Genomic DNA, 22,188 nt, shown 5'->3' with positions numbered 1-22,188 from the left:
ACCGCAACAACTGCTTCTCCGTCGGAGCTCGGTGAGTCTGTGTTGATATCTGTGTGTGTGTGTGTGTGTGTGTGTGTGTGTGCACCACTCACTGCCCACATCTCTGGGTCCGATCACACCTACAGTTTGTTTTCGGAGATCTGATGCCAGAGTGGAAAAGTTCACTTTGTTGCAGGTTAGAAGAAAAGTAGGGCTTGTAAACAAAAGTCACATGACTCACAAGCAGCTTGTTTATTGTACAGAGTTTTGGTGACCTGTCTTCCTGCCAGGTTAGAGAGTCAAAACAAATCGGACTCCAGTTCCTGTAACTTTATCTCAGCATGATGGACTTGTCTGTCTCTTCTTCTGTGGTGTTCATACCAGTTAAGAACACATGAAGAAACAGCTGAATATGAGCACCAGTCCAGACTTCATTTTGTTCTGCTAGGCTTTCCAAGCATGAGGAACCTGCATCCGTCTCCTTATTACCCATGATCCCTTGCATTTTGGGGTGGTTCCCTGTAGTTGGTTGGATTAACGAACCGCACCACAGTTCTCTTGTTAGAGGACTGAGACTCTCGGTGCTGTTATTTGGTGCCACCAGAGTTCAAAGGTCATCGTTCTCACCTGGACAAACTAAAGGAAGAAATGTTGCAGAGTTCAAATAAACCGCTCAGAACATGCTTGGTGTGAACGCACCCTAAGTCTCTCTCTCTATCTCCCTTATCCCCTTCCTTCCTTCCTCCCTCCCTCTCCCACTGTCTCTTCTTCTTTTATCCTGTTCCTATCTATTCCTACCTCTATCTCTCTCCCTCCTCTTTCTCTCTCCATCTCTCTCTCTCTCTCTCTCTCTCTCTCTCTCTCTCTCTCCTCTCAGGAATCTGGTGTTGGTCGTCCAGCAGCTGTACCAGCGTGTCATGCGGCTGCTGCGCACCACTCTGTGATCCGCTGCGCTTCCTGTTTCCACCGCCACAGCCTGAACCCGACGCACGAGACGCCGCGCCACGCCCTGCCGCTGTAGCCTCCGTCTAGCATGACCTTCAGCAGCGCATCGCCCATTCACAGATTAAGAAGAAGAAGAAGAAGAAGTAGAGGAAGAAGAATGGTGTTCTCGCTACACTCGAATTGTTTTCATCACCTGAGTATTCTCTGAATTGGGATCGCCAGGCCTCCTGATTTCTCTGAATTGGGACTCACCCGCCTTCTCTTCTTTACTGTTGTAATTCTCTGACTGTATTTTAACCAAAGAAGAGGAGAGTGTCATTTTCCACACACAAAAAAATGTATATTTTTCTACTGGTGCAGATTAACATTTCGGATATCATAGCAGGCCTGCTGTGTGAGATGCGAGTGAGGTGGGACGAACGTCAACGCTCCTGTTTTAAATGCGTCTTCAGGTTTCGCCTGTGAGCCCGGCTGCTCTGCTGTTTGCTGTTTGCTGCAGCAGCAGCCTCAAGCCAAACAGGCTCGTGACTGGAAGGTCGTCGGTTCGAATCCCGGGACTGGCTGAGAGAATCTGTTGCGGATGTGGGATGCGAAGGAGTTAATCCTGTCCTTTCCATCAACAATCATCATGGAATTGCCCATAAGCAAGGCACTAAACCTCCAGTGGAGCTGCACAGTGGCCGGCAGTAGAAACTGTGGTGCGAGTGTGTCGCTGTTCAGAGTATGAGGCAAAAAAATAATAAAAAATAGAACCAACATGCTCCTCATACGTTCTCTGGGTAAATAAAGGTTTAAAAAAAAATATGCTCTTCCAAAAGGATTGTGTGATGATTAATGTCACGGTGACAGAGGAGATTTTGACTCCAAGTCTGTCATCGCGCTGGAGGAGGCAGGTGTGCGGTAACACAGTAGAGGAAAAGATCTAAAAGAGGAATAGCTCTAATAGAGGAATAACACAGTAGAGGAATAGATCTAATAGGGGAATAACACAGTAGAGGAATAGCTCTAATAGAGGAATAACACAGTAGAGGAATAGATCTAATAGAGGAATAACACAGTAGAGGAATAGATCTAATAGAGGAATAACACAGTAGAGGAATAGATCTGAATGATGCTGAGGGTTTGAGCCCTGGACCCAAAGGAGATAATAATAATAATCAACATTATTTATATAGCACTTTTCAAAAGCAATGTTACAAAGCAAAAACAGGCTAAAAAAAACATACAGACAGGAAACTAGACAAAGACAACATAGATGGGACACTAAAGAAGAACCAGAACAAATACAATAGAAGCACTATAGAAAGGCTTTTATATAAAATTGAGCTCATACCAGGTTAAAAGCTCATAGGTGTAGCATGTAGAGCCTTAAAACAATCAGTAAAATCTTAAAATCAATTCTAAAATTAACAGGGAGCCGGTGCAGCGAAGCTACGTTGGTTAGAAGTCTTGCTGCAGCATTTTTAACTAATTGCAGCCTGCTAAGAGAATTTGTATTGAGACCAGAGAATATTATAAATTATGTATGTAAAAAGATGTAAAGTGTGTTTCTCTGGCCTCAGATGGTGAAGTGGTAATAGATACCAGATCATCACCGAGGGAAGAGTGTATGGGCTAACACAGGAGAGCAGACATGAGCTTATTCTACTCACTTATTTTTAGTATAAAGTACAAAAAGACATATTAGCCTCTGTCTTAACATTATGTGGGTCAAGTGTGGGAGCTGAGGAGGTGGCTACTGTATACTGTGACCATACTGTATATACCTATATTTAAATGGCAACTAATGGGTATATACTTGGAGAAAGAGTGTTATGTAAACCTACCTTCTGATTTCAGTGGTGATTTGAACTCTTCCATACCCAAAGAGAGAAGTGGGTGTATACTGTACCCTTATCACACAAAAGTGATGATCCGGCAGGAAGGGGGGAACACACACTAATGCAAATCTAATGCTGGTAAAAGTGCGAATGAGTAAACCACATCAGTTGTCATTTGTCAAATCCAGCGATAACATGTAGACACGATCTTATTTGGGGTTCATTGTTGATTTAATCTACTGGTTTAAAATCAGGCGGTAGACCATCATGCACTGCTGCCCTGCCATCTCGGACCAAGCGAGACGAAGCAGGACTCTTGTGTTAATCCGTTACTCCTGATTGGCCGAGCTGACTACAGGCTCTTGTCAGTGAGGTATACAGCTGAAAGGAATTGTGGGTAGGCCTTAAACACACTCACCGGTAGAAATTAGGTGACTGGTGATTTTAACAACCAGAAACTCTGTACGCCTACCTATACACTCAGCTGTACTGCAGTGTAGCCGCCTGTATGGCATAACTTTTTATCTGAGCGTGTCGAACTCCTTCAGCTTGATAAACACTCGGCTGTGGGACAAGCTGGGGAAGGTCAAACATGTTCGGTCATGTTTGGGTATAGAGGTCGCCTGAAGGCTAAAAAGTTGCTGGTTTTAATCCCAAGGAGCGGTTGGAAAATGTTGGAAGGCGAAGCGAATGAGTAAAGGTCCATTCAAATCAAGAACAATAAACTATAAAGATAACTAAAAAGATAGTAGTAGAATAAAACCAAAAGAATGTCTGTGTCCAAAACAATAGGGATGCACCAATAGATCGGCAGACTTGATATACCAAAATATCGGTATCGGCCCGATATTATTTTTACTGCCGATATTTGGCCAATTGTGGAGTTGGCATTTTTGTGTCACTAAATGCAACTGTCAAATTAGCAGCAGAATAAAACTAACATGGTGTTTTGTTAAAAAAAACCCAATTAAGATAGGTATGTCTCAAAAGCTTAACCTGTTTTAAACCTGCATTTGTACTAAGATTCTTTAAAAAATGCATATCGGTATTGGCCTATATGGGTGGGAAAATATCAGATATCAGTATCGGCCTCAAAATAACCCCTAACTATAACTATATTTTTATAGTTTTTTTGTATTTTTATTGGTATTTTTAGTTTTGTTTTTTTGGAAGCAGAGACAACGATAAAACATTTTCAACCAATCAGATTAAAGTTTTAAGAACGAAGGGGGCGGAGCTGCAGTGATGAAAGCTTTGTCTGCTGAGGAAATTATCTCATATATTGTTGTAGTGTGAATGATTGAGCAAAAATGTATTGTTATAGCTTATAGTTGTCTTTATAGTTATCATTCTAGATGTTAATGAGCCTTAACACCCTCTGCTGCTGAAGTTACTGTGTTCTTAGTCAAGTTGTTTGCTTAAATAAGGGTTAAATGAAACTAAAAAATCTCATGTTTCTATTGAACAGTGATGAATGGAGTGTTTAAACACATAATAAGCTACATAAGTGATCTATTGATTTGATAGGGTTAAGGATTTTTAACTTGCTAAAAGAAAAGTTACATTAGGATGGAAACATGGCATGTATGATTCAACACTACAGAGTCATATTTCTCCCTGCAGGGTCAGGGCATAGTTCTGTCCAGAGACTTTCAGTTACTCTGATTTAAAATGGTTTTATCATGTTGTAACACATTTGCTCTAATAAAGCTAACCTTCGTTTTCTAAAACAGCCTATTCATCATTTTTCTTTTTATTCTACTACACATGCTTTATAGATTAATCACACACCTAACATGTCATGTGTTAGGCTTTATGTCTCACTGAATTTCACACTTGTACTGAGAAAAATTACAGTATGATGTTTTTTTTTTTGGCATTAAGTAATTCCGCTGCTTTCTTTTCCATCAGATTTTAAACATACTTATCTATCTATCTATCTATCTATCTATCTATCTATCTATCTATCTATCTATCCATCTATCTGTTTGTTTAATTAGGAAAACAGAATATCACGTCATACTATATTCAAGTCAAGCTCATTAGTGTCTCAGAGCTGCGACATTGTAAACTGGATGTTGCTATGGTTACTGCCCACCCATTCAAACCATAGACTGTAAAATAGATTCGAGCAAATGTTCGTGGAATTTACAGTTCTACTCTGTAGCTGCTGATGCATAAGCAGCGGGAATTACAACCAGCTACAATTATTTTAAAGTAGGAAGCTCGTATCTACCGTCATTCTCATGTGACGTGAATGCAGCATAAACCAGCCAGAGCCAGAGGGCCAGAATAATACCGGAAGTTGGAAAAAATTGACAACAAAATAAACAAACAAAATGTCATCTTACTTTCATTTATTACAGGCTGTTCTTTAAATATATTCGTTATTGCATAGTTTCATGTTTTCAATTTAGTCTTTTTTTATTTCTATTTCATCATTAATCCCTAATTCAGTTGAGTTCAAGTCAGTTTTCAGAGCTTGTTAACAATTTACAATTTACAATTTTAACGTTAGTTAACGTTAGTTTTAGTTTTTCAGACTATTCTAGTTGTAGTTAAGTTTTATTTTTTTCCCACATAATTTAGTTTTAATTTTTCTTTCCGTTTTGGACCAGTTTGTGTGGAACCTGCTGCCTACATCATTCGTTTTTTTCATGACTTAAGGTGAATCCATTTAAATTGGGATAGTACTTTGCCCTGACATACATTAATTACTGCTCTCTGGACACTCTTAGTTGTATCAAGCAAAATAGTTTAAATGTAGTTTTTTTTTTTTTTTTTCAATTTCATTTTACAATTTCCACATTTGGCTGTCATTTTAGTTTAGGATATAATCTCGTTTTGATATTTTTAATATATTTATTAAAAACGTTGCAACACAATTCGTCTATAGAACATTTTATTTTGAAAGTCTTAACGGAAATCCTGTTGTTTAACACTAGCTCACTTGACACTGGTTGCAATATAGAACCTCCTTGGTTGCAATGGGAAGCTAACAGCAGGGGAGAAGTTTTCTGGTTTCACTTCATTAAAGTTAACCGACGTATCGGATAAGTCATGGAAAACAAAGTCAAATAACAGATCGTGACTTTTACCGACACCACAGGTACGTTGCGTTTTGGCTGTTTGCAACGTTAGCGTTAGTTGTTGACCTGTAACAGTTAACCTAGCAAGCTGGCTAATAATTTCCAGAAGTGTTCGCTAGCTGTTAGCCTAGCCACAGCCATCTGCTTCGTGTGCTAGCGTTAGCAACCGCCCGGAGCTCTTGGGACGGCCTTCTGTTTAGTCAAGATGGCTACTTCTAAAATGTACGATTTTCTGTTACTTGAAGTGGTACACCACAATTTGACGGGGGATTTATATGTCGTTATTTAAATTGTGTTACTGTTTATTATCTGACGAATAACTTCATTTCATTCCCGTGACACTGTTGCTGTCACCGACCTGTCACTCATGTTTTGCCCACCCCGGCACAACCACAGATGGGAGCCAATTGAATTCCTTATAAATTTGATTGACTTCGTGCTCAGCCAATAGCAACCCCCGAGAAATATGATGGCTCTTTCATGAATGTTTGAGACAGCGGGCGTCTCTTTCCGGCGCAGTACTCTGCGATGCTGATGCTGAGGAGTCGAGTGATCTGTAGCTCAATTTGATCAATGTTTATCAAGATGTTGCATTGTGCGAGATTACAGCAGTTTGTTTACCTCTATCTCGGCGGCCTGCTTTTGTTCTTAGCGGGGCTGCAGCAGGTAGAAGCGGCCGCCGCCACGGAGATGGCCAGCTTGAATTGGAAACCGTTCATCTACGGAGGGATGGCCTCGATTGTCGCAGAATTCGGTACGTGATGCACCATAACATGCAGACTGACTGTCATATAGGTTTCTGGATTAATATGTGGTATTATGTAACCGAATAAAAGCTAATATGCAAATAGGGTCTTTTAAATTAACAGAAAACGGAGCCATAGAGAAATTCTGCAGCAGCATCTGCTGAATGACGGTGGCAATGGCGTCAAAATGACGAATGATGCATCCAGTTGATTAAAAATGTTTGGTCTTTGGTGCACATCGTGTGCAGCGCCTGTTAGCTGCAGATGTACACAATTCACAAAGTTAGTTATCCTGACACTGTGTGATGGCAGCTTGTTGGTACAGTGCATAGCATTACAATGTTAATGTCCACCGCTTGCTTATAAACCTTATTTGCACGCAAGAGTGGCCTACTTATAGGATAACCTATCTCTATACCAAGATGCAGTATGAATTTGACACTTGATTCAAATACTATGAGCTGTTTTTGTTCATGGTTGCACCGTTTGAACAGGATTATTACCCGAAAAACAGTTGTTGAACCTTGAGCATTCTGAGTAATGGCCTGATATTTTTTGTTCTGTTTTATGAATCCACAGGAACTTTCCCCATCGACCTGACCAAGACCCGGTTGCAGGTCCAGGGTCAGTCCCAGTACATGGAGGTCCGCTACAGAGGCATGTTCCACGCCCTGTTCAGGATCGGCAAGGAGGAGGGCGTCCGGGCGCTCTACTCTGGGTATGGAGCCGCTTTTATTTCGGCTCGGGACACGCTACATCACATTCACACTACACCGCATTATGATTAGAGACATGATTTGGCCATCACCACTGATTTTTCAAGATCAAACCAAGTCCTTGCTAGTTTGGGGGCATTGGAATGGACAGTTGGAGCAGATTATGTTGTAGCGTGTGAGAGTTAAAGGCTCAAATTGCCCCCCACCCCCACCCCCCTCTCTCCTATTCAGGTCAGTTACTCTTTCTTACTACTCTCTCATCATCTCTTAAGCATGTGCTTAATAAGATATGCAACAGTAAGCTTTGCTCATGCAGCCGTAACACTACACTGTGGGAGGTTTGACTCTGATATTGCTGAATCCAACAGTAGTTTCCAAAGCAGCTCTGCGGGACAGGAAGGTTGTTCCATTTTGAAATTTGGACAAGAAGGAGCATTTCTTTGACAGATCTCTTTCAGGGTGGAAACCAGGTATTTTGTCTCTTCAGTTGCTTATTGAGATTGAGCGCTGCTGTTGAGGCCCGAGCACAGACATCAATAAGCCTGGGTTTCCCGAGTGTAGCCTGTGTCGATGAGATGACATTTTAAAAAGAGGTTACCTGTTGACGCTTCCAAATAAGCCAACGTGCACGGATCTATTGTTAGCATGCAGCACACAGTACAGCCAGTACTGTATGACATAGCTGTGTCTGATGCCTGCCAGGGGATCCGTGACATTTGCTTGAGACGCTATGTTGTAAAATATATAGACCTTTTACTCATATTACTTGTATCACTTACATTGCATGGCGCTGTGCTGTATTTGAAGAGTTTCATTCCAAACTGAGATATACACCACTTCTAAAATATGACACCTAAGATAATAAAATTATTGCTGCCATGAAAGTAAAAGTCATCATTGAATATTATTAACCATATCACTATTTTTAAGCTCTCGCAATTACCTTGTAGACGATGTTATAATTTTAACCTAAAGTGTTTTTAAATCTGTGTTTTTAAATATTGTTTTAAAATAATGAATAGTGAACATTGGCAAACAATTTGTATCCAAAGTGGATATAGCCTACAGTGTTTTGGAGCAGAAGTCACTCAATCGAATCAATCTTACCTGAATCTGAATATTGTGTGTATGTTAACACACCCAGTAGGGATCGGATCTGACCTGGAATCACCCGATCTGCTTCACAGAAAGATCAAGTGGTCCCAACGTTTTACACATAGTGAAGCTGAAATTTCAGATTCGGTCCAGCGTCACGCTTCTTGGATTAAAATCAAGGCTGGTTCCTCTCCAGCCTTAGGCCTCTTATTGGGGCGGCAGTAACCTCGAGGTTAGAGAGGCAGTCTGAGACTGAGTTTGCTGGTTTTTAAATCCTGAACTACCTGGAAAGTAAAAGGGGCTGTGGGGGGGCGGGTTTTTTTTTTTGTCTCAACACTTTATTAAAACTGATAAAACACCAGAACAGTTAAAAAAAATGCTTTGGTATTTTATCTTATTTCTAAATTAAATGTAATTAAAGTACACGTATGTACTTACACATTATATATAATACCACTATGGTTATTATTATTTTTTTTTTACTATCCTACCACTAGTAGATTATAGGTTGATGAGTTTGCACATTTGTGATCTAAGCAACACATGGTGCCGCAGCCGGGTGGAGGGGTGGGGTGTTTGATACCATGGAAAATATTGTGATATTCACATAGATAGATAGATAGATAGATAGATAGATGGACAGACAGACAGACTGCCGACAGACATTCTATAGATATTTGATATTATCGAATGTCGGCCCAAGCCTACTGCCCTCCGTCAGCAGCTACCACTGAGGTGCCCTTGAGTTTGCCTGCTTGTAGTCGGTTTTCCCTGGAAATATAAAGGTTAAAAAATAAAAAATAAAAATATTCCAATTGTCTTTACAGGATTTCCCCGGCCCTGCTGAGGCAAGCTTCGTACGGGACGATCAAGATAGGAACCTACAACACTCTGAAGAGGCTGTTTGTCAGTCACCCTGAAGGTGGGTGTCAATTATTTCTCCCTCTGATATTTTGGCTTCTTACCTCTCTGATAACTTCTCTTATAACTCTCTCATCACCAGGGTCTGAAATTACAGCTTGCCAGCAGGGACAGAAACTGGTATTTTTTGTCTGCAGGCTTTAGTTATTGGTAAACCCCCCAAAAATTCACCAGCAACTTTTACTTCTTTACCAGCCAACTAGGCTTTTAGAATAGAAAACAAAGAACAAAATGGTGATTGGGTAATCTAAAAAATTGCCTTAACCGCCACAGCAAAAGATTTTTCAGTATTTGGCTGGTGGACAATTTTCTTTTGGCCATTATATTTATATTTTAGCCATTTAACTGATTCTGTTATCCAGAGCGACTTACAATGAGTGCGACAGTATAATATGCTTCAATTCCTGTTTCACCAACATTACAAGTGACCAGTAGTTTAAAGAGTGCAAGTACATCCTCTTTTATGCTCCATCCAAGCTGATTTTACCTGTGAAACTAAATTTCAGAGAAGCATGAGTCATTTTTTGTAAGGCAAAATTAATGATAATGAGAGGCTGTTTAAATATAGTTTGCAAAAATAGTTAAATACTAATTAAATACTTTTGGCCTGCAACAAATCTTTGTTGGTGTATTGTTCTAAATTTTACCAGTCTCCTTGGCAGGCGAGCCAAAACATTTATTTCTGACCCTGCTCCATATTGCATTCTGCTTGTTCTCATATCTCATTCTGGGATTCTCCTGTTCCTTTTCCTTCTGTTTGGACTCAAAACATCTGTGGTGCCTGAAATTTTTTGTTTATTTGTAAGCAACACAGACCCCAATACAGGCCTTCTCCCCTCTGATTGTTATGTTGTGACACTTTGCTTGCATGTTGGATGTTTTGGGATGGGCTAGTGGGTGGTGTGATGACTGGGAAACAACTCTGGATGGGATGCTTCTAGTTGCACTGCAGACTTGCATCAAAAGGCATTCACAAATATTCCTTAGCGCTTGTCTTGATCGGCTTGGAGTACCAGATGGCCGGGATTGACCACAATTCAGGAGAATTCAAAAAAGAGACAAGATAATTTCCCTCTGGAGATCTAAACAGCATCACTAAATTGATTTTCAAATGCTTTCCTGTAATCGTCTAAACTTTGCACAGTCCTGTAAGCGAATCCCGCCCAGCTGGTACTGTAAGCTTCAGGTTTCACAGTGTGTAATGCACAGGGGAATGCAGGCCATGACTTTGACCTTGACCATTTTTTCTTTCTGCTGAATGGGTTATCAGTAGTTAACAGTGAGGCAACTTGATAATCAGAATCACCTTGTTAAGTAAGGTGTGATGCATGTACAAGCACACTAAATGCACAGGGATGTACCTTGGTGATACTGGTGCAGGTGACATTGGTCCAAACAGACAACTGATAGAGTAACATAAGAACATGCAGGCACAATAAGAAAGCCGACCTGGAAAAACTGGTTACATGTCGAAAAATCAACGTTTGCACCTGAAGGGGTTTTGTTTTTCTCAGGGGGGTTGATTTCATGACCAGGCTATGAGTTCGCCTGAGGGAGGTCGTTGTTTATCGAATCATCTTTTTCTGCAAAGCAGTAATACTGTATCTGGACCTACTTATGAAATTCTGACTGCCCTCCTCCTTGCCATCATCAGCTTATTCATGAGAGAGTTTAATTTTTTGAACTCTTCAGGCTGACAGTGTTTTGTGTTTTTTTTTTTTTCTCAAAGTCCACGTCAGCTTTAGTGAAGCTGTCAGGCAAACGAAAAAAAAACAAAAAAACGCACAGCTGAGACGTGTCGTGACAATCTGTGTTGACACAAAACAGCGTCTGAAAACTGGGAGAGTGAGTTAACCTGCCGGCACTAATATGCAAACTAAACATGAGGCAGAAAGCTTCCAGGCGGGAGAAATAGGCAGCCGAGAGAGAGGAGAGAGAGAGGGAGAGAGAGTTTTCAGCTACGTTCACACTGCAGCTGAAAGTGTCCCAATTCAGATTTATTTTCCCTCACATCTGACACAGATCTGATATTTTCTAATCGGTGTGAACAGCAACAAGCTGCATGGAGTCGCATGTTTGTCAGCCCCTAGCTGGACCACATGAATATTTCATACAAAATCGGATCTCAAGGCATGCGACCTACATGCAACTAGTATTTGAACGGTCAAATCAGAATCATAAGTAATTTTTATGTTTTTCACCTGAGACAGTTCAGAATTTTGCATAATTTTTTTAACATGGAGGAAAACGAGACACGACAATGGAAAGAAAGTAAAGCAGCCGACTCAATTCAGTCAAAACTCAAAGGGCAACAAGTGGGAGAAGAGTAGGAACAAAAACAGATGCGATTTCTTTTGTTATCCTCTGCACGTGTCTTTTCAACATGGGTAACATCCTGGAATAGATGTGAACAGTCATCCAAAATTCACATTTTAGCAGGAATTTTGAATTGATCTTGAAAGGCCGTGGTGTGAACGTAGCCTTTGAGAGGGCATCAGCGAGAGAAATGAAAATAAACCAGATTAGATTAGCAGATTAGTAGTTCAAAAGGGCTGCACAATTAATCGTAGATAATCGTATATTGCAATTTTATGTTTACCCGATTAATAATAGTGCGATTCGGCAATATTTAAGTTGTTGTTAGAATTTCAGTTTCCCCTGAAAGTCTTGGTGTGGTGAATGCACAACATGTACGCATGTGACCAAGACAAAAGCAGCTCCATTGGGAAAGAAAGAGAGGAGCGTTACATAGACCATCTTTGGAAAAACTTTCCGATGAGCAAAGTGGAAAAGAATGGATCGGCACTGCATTAAAGAGGAAAATCCTTCTCCCAAGTCTGAAAATGTTGTTTAACCTCCAAAAAGTGGATCACCGTCGGTCATCATGGAGACACTTGCCTTGCCTTAGGGTTGTAGGGTCATAGCTGTGCCCCAAAGTAATAAAGAAGTAATTATTTATTATTTGAATTTTATAACTAAGGACACACTAAGAGTAAGACAATAAGAAACAAGACTTTGTAGCTGCTGCTATTTTTAGAAACACTGCCGTGAGAAAAAGTGAGAATGTAAAATATATGTTTTTGCATCAGAGGCCGGCGTCCATTTAACATACATGGAAATGAACAAAAACACACAGATGGGAGGCAGACAGACAGAGAGAGAGAGAGAGAGAGACAGAGAGGCACTTGAGTTATCAGCCAAATGAGTTTGCATTACATTTATCAGCGAGTTGCCGGCGCCAGCGTGTTTCTCCAGCTCGCAGGAAATGGCCAACCACAGGATATCTCTTCTCCCTCTGTCTTTTCCCCTTTCTATCTCTCTCTCCTTTCTCCCTCTTTCCTCCTCACTCTCGTTCTCTCTTTCTCTCTCTTGCACTCCCTCTCACTACCTCTCTGGTCCAACTCCCCTCTGTGCTCTCTTTTTTTTTTTTCCTCTCTCCCACCTTGCTTTGTCTCTCCCTTTGATACACTGTTTCCTCAGCTCTCTCCCCCTCTCTCTCTCTCTGAGTATTTAATGGCCAAACAGTCGCTCTGCAACAGATGGATAATATACAGTAAATGATAGGTAGGTAGGAGGTAGGAGGGCAGATAGGAGTACACCACACACAGCCGGAGTAAAGTGTGGCGAGTTGGTTCAGAAAGATTTTTATGCATTTTTTTCTGTTTTATGTGAAGCACATTGAATTTGCCTTGTGTATGAAATGTGCCATATAAATAAAGTTTGCCTTGCCTTGCCTTACTGAGTGACATCTAGTTTTATAACCATTTGATAATTGAACCAAATGTGATCTGTGTATGTGGTTGGAGCGTGGATTGGAACAGTTGGAAGGAGGAGGAGGAGGAGGAGGAGGAGGATTGGAATAGACCGAGCTGCAGTCTGGCTCTTGATGGCCGAAGAGTCAAAGAGCTGAAAACATGGCAACAGCATCAAATAGTCCACCATGTCTTGAACTGGATCCCAGTCCACTTAAACTGGTTTATAAAACTGGTGCAAGTAGTTAAATGTGGAACTGTTTCACTTATAGACTCAACAAAGACAAACACTTAACCAGCATCAAACCCCTGTGCAAAAGTTGCTACAAATTCATGTGTGGCAATACAAGTTCATCAGCATTGCACAGTTTTATTGAAGTTCTTCATATATTTATTTTGTAATTTGTTCTCATTGCAGAGTTGAATATTAATAGTATTGTTGAAGTAAGTTGAAGTCATGATGCTTTCCACGGTACTTTTGGTTAAAATAAAGCACAGTGGTTGTTCTGTGGCATTGCTTGTTTACCGTGATATTGTAGTAGTGTTGAATTTCTAGATATTAAACTTAGTATTGATATCAGAGTCAAACTTCTGATGTCGTGACAACACTACTGCACTATATGTAAAGTATTTTATGTTTTTTTCTGCACCTTGTGTATCAGTCAGTCCTGTTTTGTGTCAGCACCAGTTAACCAGGTGAGATTTCTTGTGCATTTAGTGTACTTGGCGAATAAATGTGATTCTGATTCTGAAGGAAAGGAGGCAAGGGAGGGTAGAAGGGAAGGAAGCAGGGTGGGGAGGTAATGAAGGGAGGGAGGGTTTGATACTGAGGCATTGCTTCACCTTTTTGATGTGTGCGTGTTTTGCTAAAAATATAAAGCGCTCTTTTTCTGTTGATTGTTTGCCTTTCCACTCTGCATGCCCTGTGCCACGATGGTGCCACTGTGTTTTGAATGCTTGTTTTGATACAGATACAGGCTTGGGTTTTCCCTGTGGTTGTGGTGGGATCGAACGCCCGTTCTCCTGCCCAAAATATGAACGGCACGAGGACTCGCCACACTAACTGTTGGTCACATTGATCAAGGATCACTGTAACTATTGTTCTAAACTCAATCCATTATTATTTTGTCTCCTCCTCCTTCCTCTTACTCCACTGTAGATAATACACCGGGTTCCTACTAATGAGATCCACCACTCGCTAACATTGACAAACTCTGCCGAGGCTAATTGCTAACGATGGTCCCCATTTATTTATAACCATTAAATAAACGGTTATAACAGAGAAGTGCAGTCTCTCAAATAGTATTTGCAAATAATTCTCAGGACCTTGTTTTAACCTGCTTGGAGTGCCAGATGGGTGGGGTTTGCCACATCAGGGGAAAACGATGAATGCCAGAAAGTTTAGACTTTTTGGAGGTCCGTCTAGTCTAGTTTTCTGTGATCAACAACTCATCTTAATTGTCCTGATGCAGTAAACCCCACCCATGTGGTGCTCCAAGTAGGTTAAAACAAACGTTAAGAATTATTTGCAAATACCATTGGACCCAGGTGTGGATGACAAAACCAAATTGGGCTGTGTAAAATATCTGCGATGACAAAGTTAAATGGTAATTAGACTAACAGAATGCTTGCTTTGTTAGGCCTTAGCCACCGTAGGCTTCTCTTCACTTCTTATGAACCACTGCATGCCTGTATGAATAATTACTAGATGATGAAGTCAAGTCTTTGTTGAAAATTATCACTTCTTGTATGCAAGGTACCTTTTTGTCTTTTCTGTCTTTCTTATAGTCTCATATGTCCAGTATGCATAGTGATCCTATATTCTAGCTTTCCTACAATCATATATAGTCTGTGTGCACATTGTGTATAATATCACCACAGCCTTGATTAGGTCCTATTCTCTGTGTACACTCTTAACGTGTGTTACTTTCAACACATGAATGTGTCTAGTTTGGGACAGCACAGATTTGTGTTACTTTTCAACACAATGTATGTTAAAATAAAACAAAGATGTTCGCTCCAAAATGAGATTTACCATTTAAAAAACAAAAGGGATCCCTGCTGTGATAAAATGACCAAAATGACAAAGTCACCTTAGTACTTGGATGAAAACATGTGACAATTTTACTGACTCAATCCTCTATTTTAAAGATACTGAATAATGAAAATATATACAGTATATTTTTTTCATAATGAGTACATAGCATTTTGGGCATTATCGCAAAATAAACACTGACATGGTGATCGAAGACCCCATCGATTATTAGACCGCTACCTACCAAAGACATTAATAATTTGACCTGAAATATTGGTTTCAAATTATTTTATTACAAGCTAAAATATCTCATAAGCTTCCACCAAAAAAAAGAGTTTTGCAGGACTGTCTGCAGTAACCGAGGAGTTGCGTCTTTTTAGCAAATGGTGGCGCAAGTTAATTTGATTAGAAATCAACAAAATCCACCCGACCTCTTGACTATAGAGTGACAATGCACTCATTGACCAATCATAATTGAGTATTCAACGAAGCTATGTAATAAGTGTTGTCTTTAACATATATTGTGTTGAAAAGTTATACAAATTTGTGTTGAAAATGAAATATCATTTTTTAAGAGTGAAGAGTATGCATGATATTCATATAATCTATTGGCATAACATAATATTCCTATAGCTGTGTATATATGTATAATAATCTGTATGTCATTGTGTTTGCTTGGTGGCATTCGGAGTGTAAACAGTGTTTCTTGTCTCTGTCCTGACAGATGAGACCATGGTCATCAACGTCTTCTGTGGCGTCGTGTCTGGAGTCCTGTCCTCCTCCCTCGCCAACCCCACCGACGTCCTCAAGGTGCTCTTTACATGTTTTAGATCAATAGATCAGCTTGGCGATATATCGGGCTTTCAGTCATGTCATCCACCACCAGTATGATGGAAGTTCCTGTCTGTTAAACCTGCAATTACATTTTTTCTTTGCACATTTTTGTATTATTTAAATTGTTCAATTATGTTTTTTGTGAAGTAGTTCTTATCAGGCATTTACATTTTCAATTTAAAATCCTTGTTGTAAATCCTTCTTATTTTGTGTTATGAAAATGGTCAAATTTAAAGATATTGAATATCAGCAACTTCATTCTAAAAATTACATTTTCTACTACACAAGATCTGTTACAACTATCCTGAGCCATAAAACTAGAGTGAGCACCTTAATCACACAAAAACATTTACAAAATACTCAGGCTCTGATGTGTCTTTTCCTATATGCTCACAAACTAGGCTGAGCACCTATAGAAACCTGGCTTGGATATTAAGGAAAGCGCTAGTTCATGACAATTTTTTTTTATATAGCCATAATATTTTTCTGTATTTTTTTAATTTAAAATTTTATGATACCTGCAAATACTGAGTGAAGTAGTGTGAACTAGGGGCTGAGAATGGGACAGTTTTTCTGACTACATTTCTATGTGTCTGTTGTTGCTGCAGATCAGAATGCAGGCCCAGGGCAGCCTGCTGCAAGGCAGCATGATGTCCAACTTCATCAACATCTACCAGACAGAGGGCACCAGGGGACTGTGGAGAGTGAGTGGAGGATTAATGTGTGTGTGTGTGTGTGTGTGTGTGTGTGTGTGTGTGTGTGTGTGTGTGTGTGTGTGTGTGTGTGTGTGTGTGTGTCTGTCTGTGTTGAGTGGCTGGATGGTGTGCATATATGATAGGATGGGTCATAAAAAACAAATGGCTATCACGGCTGTCAACCTCGACTTTTGCCTGTTAACATTTTTTTACATTTTATTTTAGAACTGAGATGCGTCATTAAGATAATTTTAACATAGTGAACTATAGTTTGTAGAGCTCAAACAGCTGAGTGAGAGCTATGGCTTTGACCAACCACTAGAGGGCCTGTGGTGTCGCTTAAAAAACCCTCCATGCTCTGTCTGTCGTTGTGTCCGTCCTCCAGTAGCTACTTTGATAGCAGTTCTATCATTTTCAAAGCCACACTAAAGTCCAGCAGGGACAAATTTCAAGAAAGTAAAGGACAATCTGTTGTACAAGTGAGGAAGATGGACTAGAAAAAACAGGTCCACACAGACATCTAACAAAACAAACAGAACAGCAGAAATCTAACGCCGCCATATGTGCTGATATGCGTTATAGCCTTCGTCGTGTGTCATCTCTCATCCTTTCATCAGATCTGTCAACTGAGTAGTATTGTTGAAGTGTTCCAGTCAGAGTGATTTTCTTCATCCTCCTCTTCCTCAGGGCGTCATCCCCACAGCCCAGCGGGCAGCCATCGTGGTCGGGGTGGAGCTTCCTGTCTACGACATCACTAAGAAGCATCTCATTCGCTCCGGCCTCATGGGAGACACCATTTTGGCACATTTCATGTAAGCTTATATCTTTTTTTCTCTGTTTTTTTTTCAGGCGGTGGCCATCCATTATGATCACATTTGGTATTTTTTTGTATGTTAAGTATTTGGTACAACATTGATCACACAAAGGCCCCTATTCATAAAACTCACCAGCAGGGTTAATGGGTAAGACCGTTTAACCGCCCGCTTCTGATCATCTGCATGTCCCATAAGCAGTCCATAAAAGCAAAGACTTATGATTATCTACATTCCAAAAAAAAAAAAAAAAAAATTAATAAACAGAATATCTCTAAAAGCTATGTTTTGTCAATGTGTTTTAAGTGCTGTCCTTGATAACAGGTGTTAGTGGCCGTCTTCCTCTGTTGGCTGTAAAGTAATAGAACACATTTCCCATGAAATCCGACCTGGTGGCACACAATGTAAAATGCAGTATAGAGGCCGGTAGAAGCTGCTAGTCTTTTCAGCGATGGTTTTGCGTGTTTACAGTAATTATATGAATGTCTCAGTGTACCGCCTACTTTTTTCAAGTGGTGCACATCTCATTTTGGGATGAAACTCTGGGCCTTTAACATTGCCCCATGTCCGGATGTGTCCACCAGTTCAAGTTTCACGTGCGGCTTGGCGGGGGCGCTGGCCTCCAACCCCGTGGACGTGGTTCGGACCCGGATGATGAACCAGCGAGTTCTGTCGGGAAGCCCGATGTACAAGGGAACACTGGATGGAGTGATGCAGACATGGAAGAACGAGGGATTCTTCGCCCTCTATAAGGGATTCTGGCCTAACTGGCTGAGACTGGGGCCGTGGAACATCATCGTATCCTTTTCAATCTACAGGTTCCTACACAGGTCTGGAAATAGATGGAAAATGTAACTTTTAATCAGTTTCCGATATTGAAAAGTTTGGGAATTGCACAAAAAGCCTGGAAATATTTAGAATATATATATATATATTAAGGTCATATTACCTAACCACTTTAAATCCAGTCCAGAAATTACAGTTTGGAAAAAGTATTCAATTTTGAAATGGAAAATGCGTAGGAACTTTGTATCTATATAAGAATCATATATATTTAATTATTGATTGATCTAGTTTGAAAGGCTGGTCAGTTGATTAGCTAAACCTTTATTTATCCAGGGTAACTTTTCCAGTAACAGGATTAACGGATATTCAGTTACACACAATAACGGGTTTATCGTGGTATGTAGTGGTTTCTGTGATCGGACAGTGTTTTTAACGGCTGCTGTGGACATATTGTCCGTTTTTTAAACTTGATAGAATAGAAAGCGAGGAATACGTTTTATATTTTATTCATTTGGCTGAGCAGGTAGGGCTTCAGTGTCTTGCACAAGGGAGGACACTTTGGCAGGACGAGCGAGCCTGTGACCTTTTTGGTTACTGGATGGTCTCTTTAAGCACTTGGCCAGAATAGAATAGAGTCTTTACTGTCACCTGACCAGGCCCAGTGGAAATTGCTTTCGGTGCAGCATGATGGAACAGTTTGTTCAGGTTAACTGAGCTGACTCCTCACAAGCTACAACTCAAGAGTGTTTTGGAGCAGAGACTAGGGCTAAAGACAAGACAGTTTACTGTGTCACAGTAAACAAATCCATCTTATCAGACTGTTTGTTATTACTTGTAACATTGCTGACTTGTCCTAGATCCACTCCACAACAAGCTTTTTCAGGTATCTGTTTCTAGTTGTTATATATTTAGACATTATTTGCACTCTGTTAGTCCATGCAGCGTCTCCGGCCTGCAGACTGTCACTCATGAAATTGTCCTTAACAAACTTGTCAGTTCTTCATCACCTTCGAGCAGCTGAAGAACCTCCCGTTTTAAGGCGAGCAGGAAGTGGGACACTCCGTTGGTCTACTAGACTGTGTGTGTGTGTGTTGGGCATAGGTGGGGCGTAGACACAGTAGCACCCTGCTTTTTGTCCCCATTACATTCACAGTCCATCCCAGAGTCACACCATTGATACACCATCATCCGTCTGCGCATGCTTATCCAAATCTTATGTTGATTTCACCTGGATCTCAGTTATCTCAGTATTTATTTACTGTCATTGGTTCGCTCTGTTTTTTTTTTTTGTACAGTTTCGAGGAGTGTTCTCACCCTCAACCACCCTTGACACTCCCCAGGCAGCTAAATGTTTGGTTGTAGTAGAAGATGGAAACCGAGTTCAAAGTTAGTTTATTACCTTGATGTCATTTGAGACGAGGCTTACTGCTTTGGATCGACTGAGCAGAATGTCGTGATTTTCTCACGAGACACAGAAGCGGCTTCTGATTGTTATCTCTGGGTTCCTACGCAAGTTTAGAAGAGTATGGGAAATTAATTTGATAATTATCAAGTACTGAAAGGTCTGGGAATTGCAAAGGGAAGAGTATGAAATTTTGAAATGCATAGGAACCCTGTATTTTAGGCACATCTGCACTGCATGAAATGTGCCAGGAAAATAACTATTAGCTATAACTGTTAAATGCTGAGGAAAAGCTTGGTACAGTGGCAACTTGACTGTTACGAGAGGATCTGCTGCGAGACGGCGTTCACACTGACAAAGTGGAAGAACCAGCACTCCAAATGAGTTAGGCTCTGTATCAAAAATGATAACTAGCAATATGTACTGAGTTTTTGTATTGTATTTTAAGGCACCAAAAGTTATGAAAAAGCCTCAATGTTGGATCTAAACATGAGGTCATGTTCTTCCTGTTTGCAGTGATTCATACTGAGGAGTTTGACTGAACATGGTCCGACTCGATTTAGAAAAGCAGATGCCATGAACAAATGTTCAACTCAATAATTACCATATTACAAAATGAAATGAGCTTTCATTCAACAAAGAATGGTATCAGAAAAGCATTGTTTTAGAACTGGTATGGAGAAATTTCCAATAGAAAGCTCCGCTGAAGAGTGTCAGTAGCATCCCTGCTACACACATCATGGATATTTGAAGTTGACCCCAGTCTAAAGTCTGCTTGGACTAAATCTGTGGGGCTAAATGAGAAGATTTCACTGTTTTCACTCAAAATCATCACCAAAAAAGTGAGTTTGTCAGGAATGAAGAAAAGCCCATAGCTACGTAACACACGTAAATGACCATGTACATTTAAAATTAAAGTAAGAAAAAGAAAAACGTGAAATTACAGTTTTTAAGTTAAATTTACAGAGACATTGGAAAACAAACTCAGAACATCAGCGGTCTTAAACGTTCAGTTTTACTTGAAACCAATCCAGAATCTGTACCAAAGCCTCTGATGAGAAAAGGGACTGACTTTTGCTCTTATTCATTCACCACCATAACGAACCAAAATGACTTTTTCTTTTTTTGCACACAATCCCAATGAAGACCATGTCATTTTATTCATTTTGTTGTCACTGAGCCATTTATCTTTTCTGTTTAGTTCTGCTAAGGGGCAGACAGAGACTGAGGCCCGCCTGCTGTTTCCCAGAGTGCACACACACCACACACACACACACACACACACACACACTATAAATGGAAGTACTTTAAACGCAGTGGATTGTGGGAGGGGCCTGCTGCGGTTTGTCATGGTTATCCCACAAGACGACCATACAATAATGTAAATGGATGTACAGACTCACACACACACACACATACACACACACACACACACACACACACACACACACAGGTGGATGTATTTTATCCTAGGCATGTCCAGTTGTACATATAGGCCTTGTTGAACTATTTTTTACTGTTTTTCCCTCTTTTGAGGTTTGAGTCGTGGCATGAATGGAAAAGAGGCACCTAGCATGGATAGGAAGGGGCCAGATGGGTCAGATAGTATTTGCAAATAATTCTCAGTTCTGTTTTAAACAAAGATTTGGTATACAGGATAATCTTTTAGGCAATTGCAGGAAAGTGTTTGAAAGTCAGTGTGTACTTGTTTGCAGTTGATAACATACGTGATACTATGTGAACTGAATCTGATGCTGTAAGCCCCACCCACCCACGGAGATCCTCAAACAGATGGCGACATGCATTTTGACAACTTGTATTTTTATTGATATCCTAGTCTTTGCTGCTGCAGTGACCCAATTTCTCTGTGGGGATCAATAAAGTTAATCTCCATATTAATTGTAACAAAAGCTAGGAATTATTTGCAAATACTAATTGTCCTTTGTTTGGCTACAATTCAGTAATGTGCTGCCAGGGCAGGAGACTTTTCATCCACTTGCAGTTGTTTTTTAAAACACACTGTCGGCATTCACCATTTTACCAGGCTTTCTTTTATTTAAAAATGTAATATGTTACTGTTTTTTTTTTTTTGTTTGTTTGTTATTTTTTTCAGTACCTCAGATTTGTTTTTGGTCAAGATGTCCATTCATTTCTATAGCACATTTCCTTTTATTTATTTTCTATTTTATTTTATTTGCATTTTTTCCTTGTATTTATTCAGTTTTTAAGGACCTTCGGTGTTTTGCGGCTGGTTGCTGAACAGTTTCCCACCCTGGCAGCCATTCCCTGTCAGTGGAAAGCTTCAGTCAGTAGGTCAGAGATGGGTTTCCCAAAAGCATCTTGAGGCTGAGACTAATCATGTTTGTTGTGTAAAGGCCCAAACTCACTGGATGTGATAGTTGGTGCATCAGCAGCAGCGCTGGCACCTGCATTTCTGCACCTCTTTGGTAACGTCACCACATCGTCTTCTCTGCTCCATGGCCTGTCCTGCAGTTGGCTTGTAATATTTGGATACCAGAGAGTAAACTAGCTTGACTGTATAGTTTTCATATTTTGTCCAT

General features: G+C 40.3%; 1 protein-coding gene across 2 annotated transcripts; it reads left to right on the top strand.

Moving 5' to 3' along the window:
• Positions 1-5,731: 5,731 nt before the first annotated feature.
• Positions 5,732-19,887, top strand: slc25a14 (solute carrier family 25 member 14). 2 transcript variants are annotated; one of them, XM_078286768.1, is made up of 9 exons: positions 5,732-5,853; positions 6,486-6,587; positions 7,159-7,297; positions 9,218-9,312; positions 15,823-15,908; positions 16,541-16,636; positions 17,315-17,439; positions 18,024-18,237; positions 19,222-19,887. In XM_078286768.1, the coding sequence occupies exons 2-9, from the start codon at positions 6,524-6,526 to the stop codon at positions 19,261-19,263; spliced, it is 861 nt and encodes a 286-aa protein (XP_078142894.1). In that variant the 5' UTR covers positions 5,732-5,853; positions 6,486-6,523; the 3' UTR covers positions 19,264-19,887. The 2 variants fall into 2 exon arrangements, with proteins under 2 accessions (XP_078142894.1, XP_071763433.1); XM_071907332.2 differs by lacking the exon at positions 5,732-5,853 and having other exon boundaries at positions 6,468-6,587.
• The last annotated feature ends 2,301 nt before the right edge of the window (positions 19,888-22,188 follow it).

This window comes from Centroberyx gerrardi, chromosome 11 (genome assembly GCF_048128805.1).
Source record: "Centroberyx gerrardi isolate f3 chromosome 11, fCenGer3.hap1.cur.20231027, whole genome shotgun sequence".
NCBI classification, from domain to species: domain Eukaryota; kingdom Metazoa; phylum Chordata; class Actinopteri; order Beryciformes; family Berycidae; genus Centroberyx; species Centroberyx gerrardi.
The sequence above is the reverse complement of the archived record's forward strand: the minus strand, read 5'-3'. Positions and strand labels throughout refer to the sequence as shown.

What these genes read in the sequence shown, in the direction of transcription:
- slc25a14 (XM_078286768.1), top strand. Translation starts at nt 6,524, where the DNA reads ATGGCCAGCTTGAATTGGAAACCGTTCATCTACGGAGGGATGGCCTCG. An exon ending in GTCCGGGCGCTCTACTCTGG is followed by an intron (nt 7,298 to 9,217) that starts GTATGGAGCCGC and finishes TTGTCTTTACAG; the next exon opens with GATTTCCCCGGCCCTGCTGA. An exon ending in ACCCCACCGACGTCCTCAAG is followed by an intron (nt 15,909 to 16,540) that starts GTGCTCTTTACA and finishes TTGTTGCTGCAG; the next exon opens with ATCAGAATGCAGGCCCAGGG.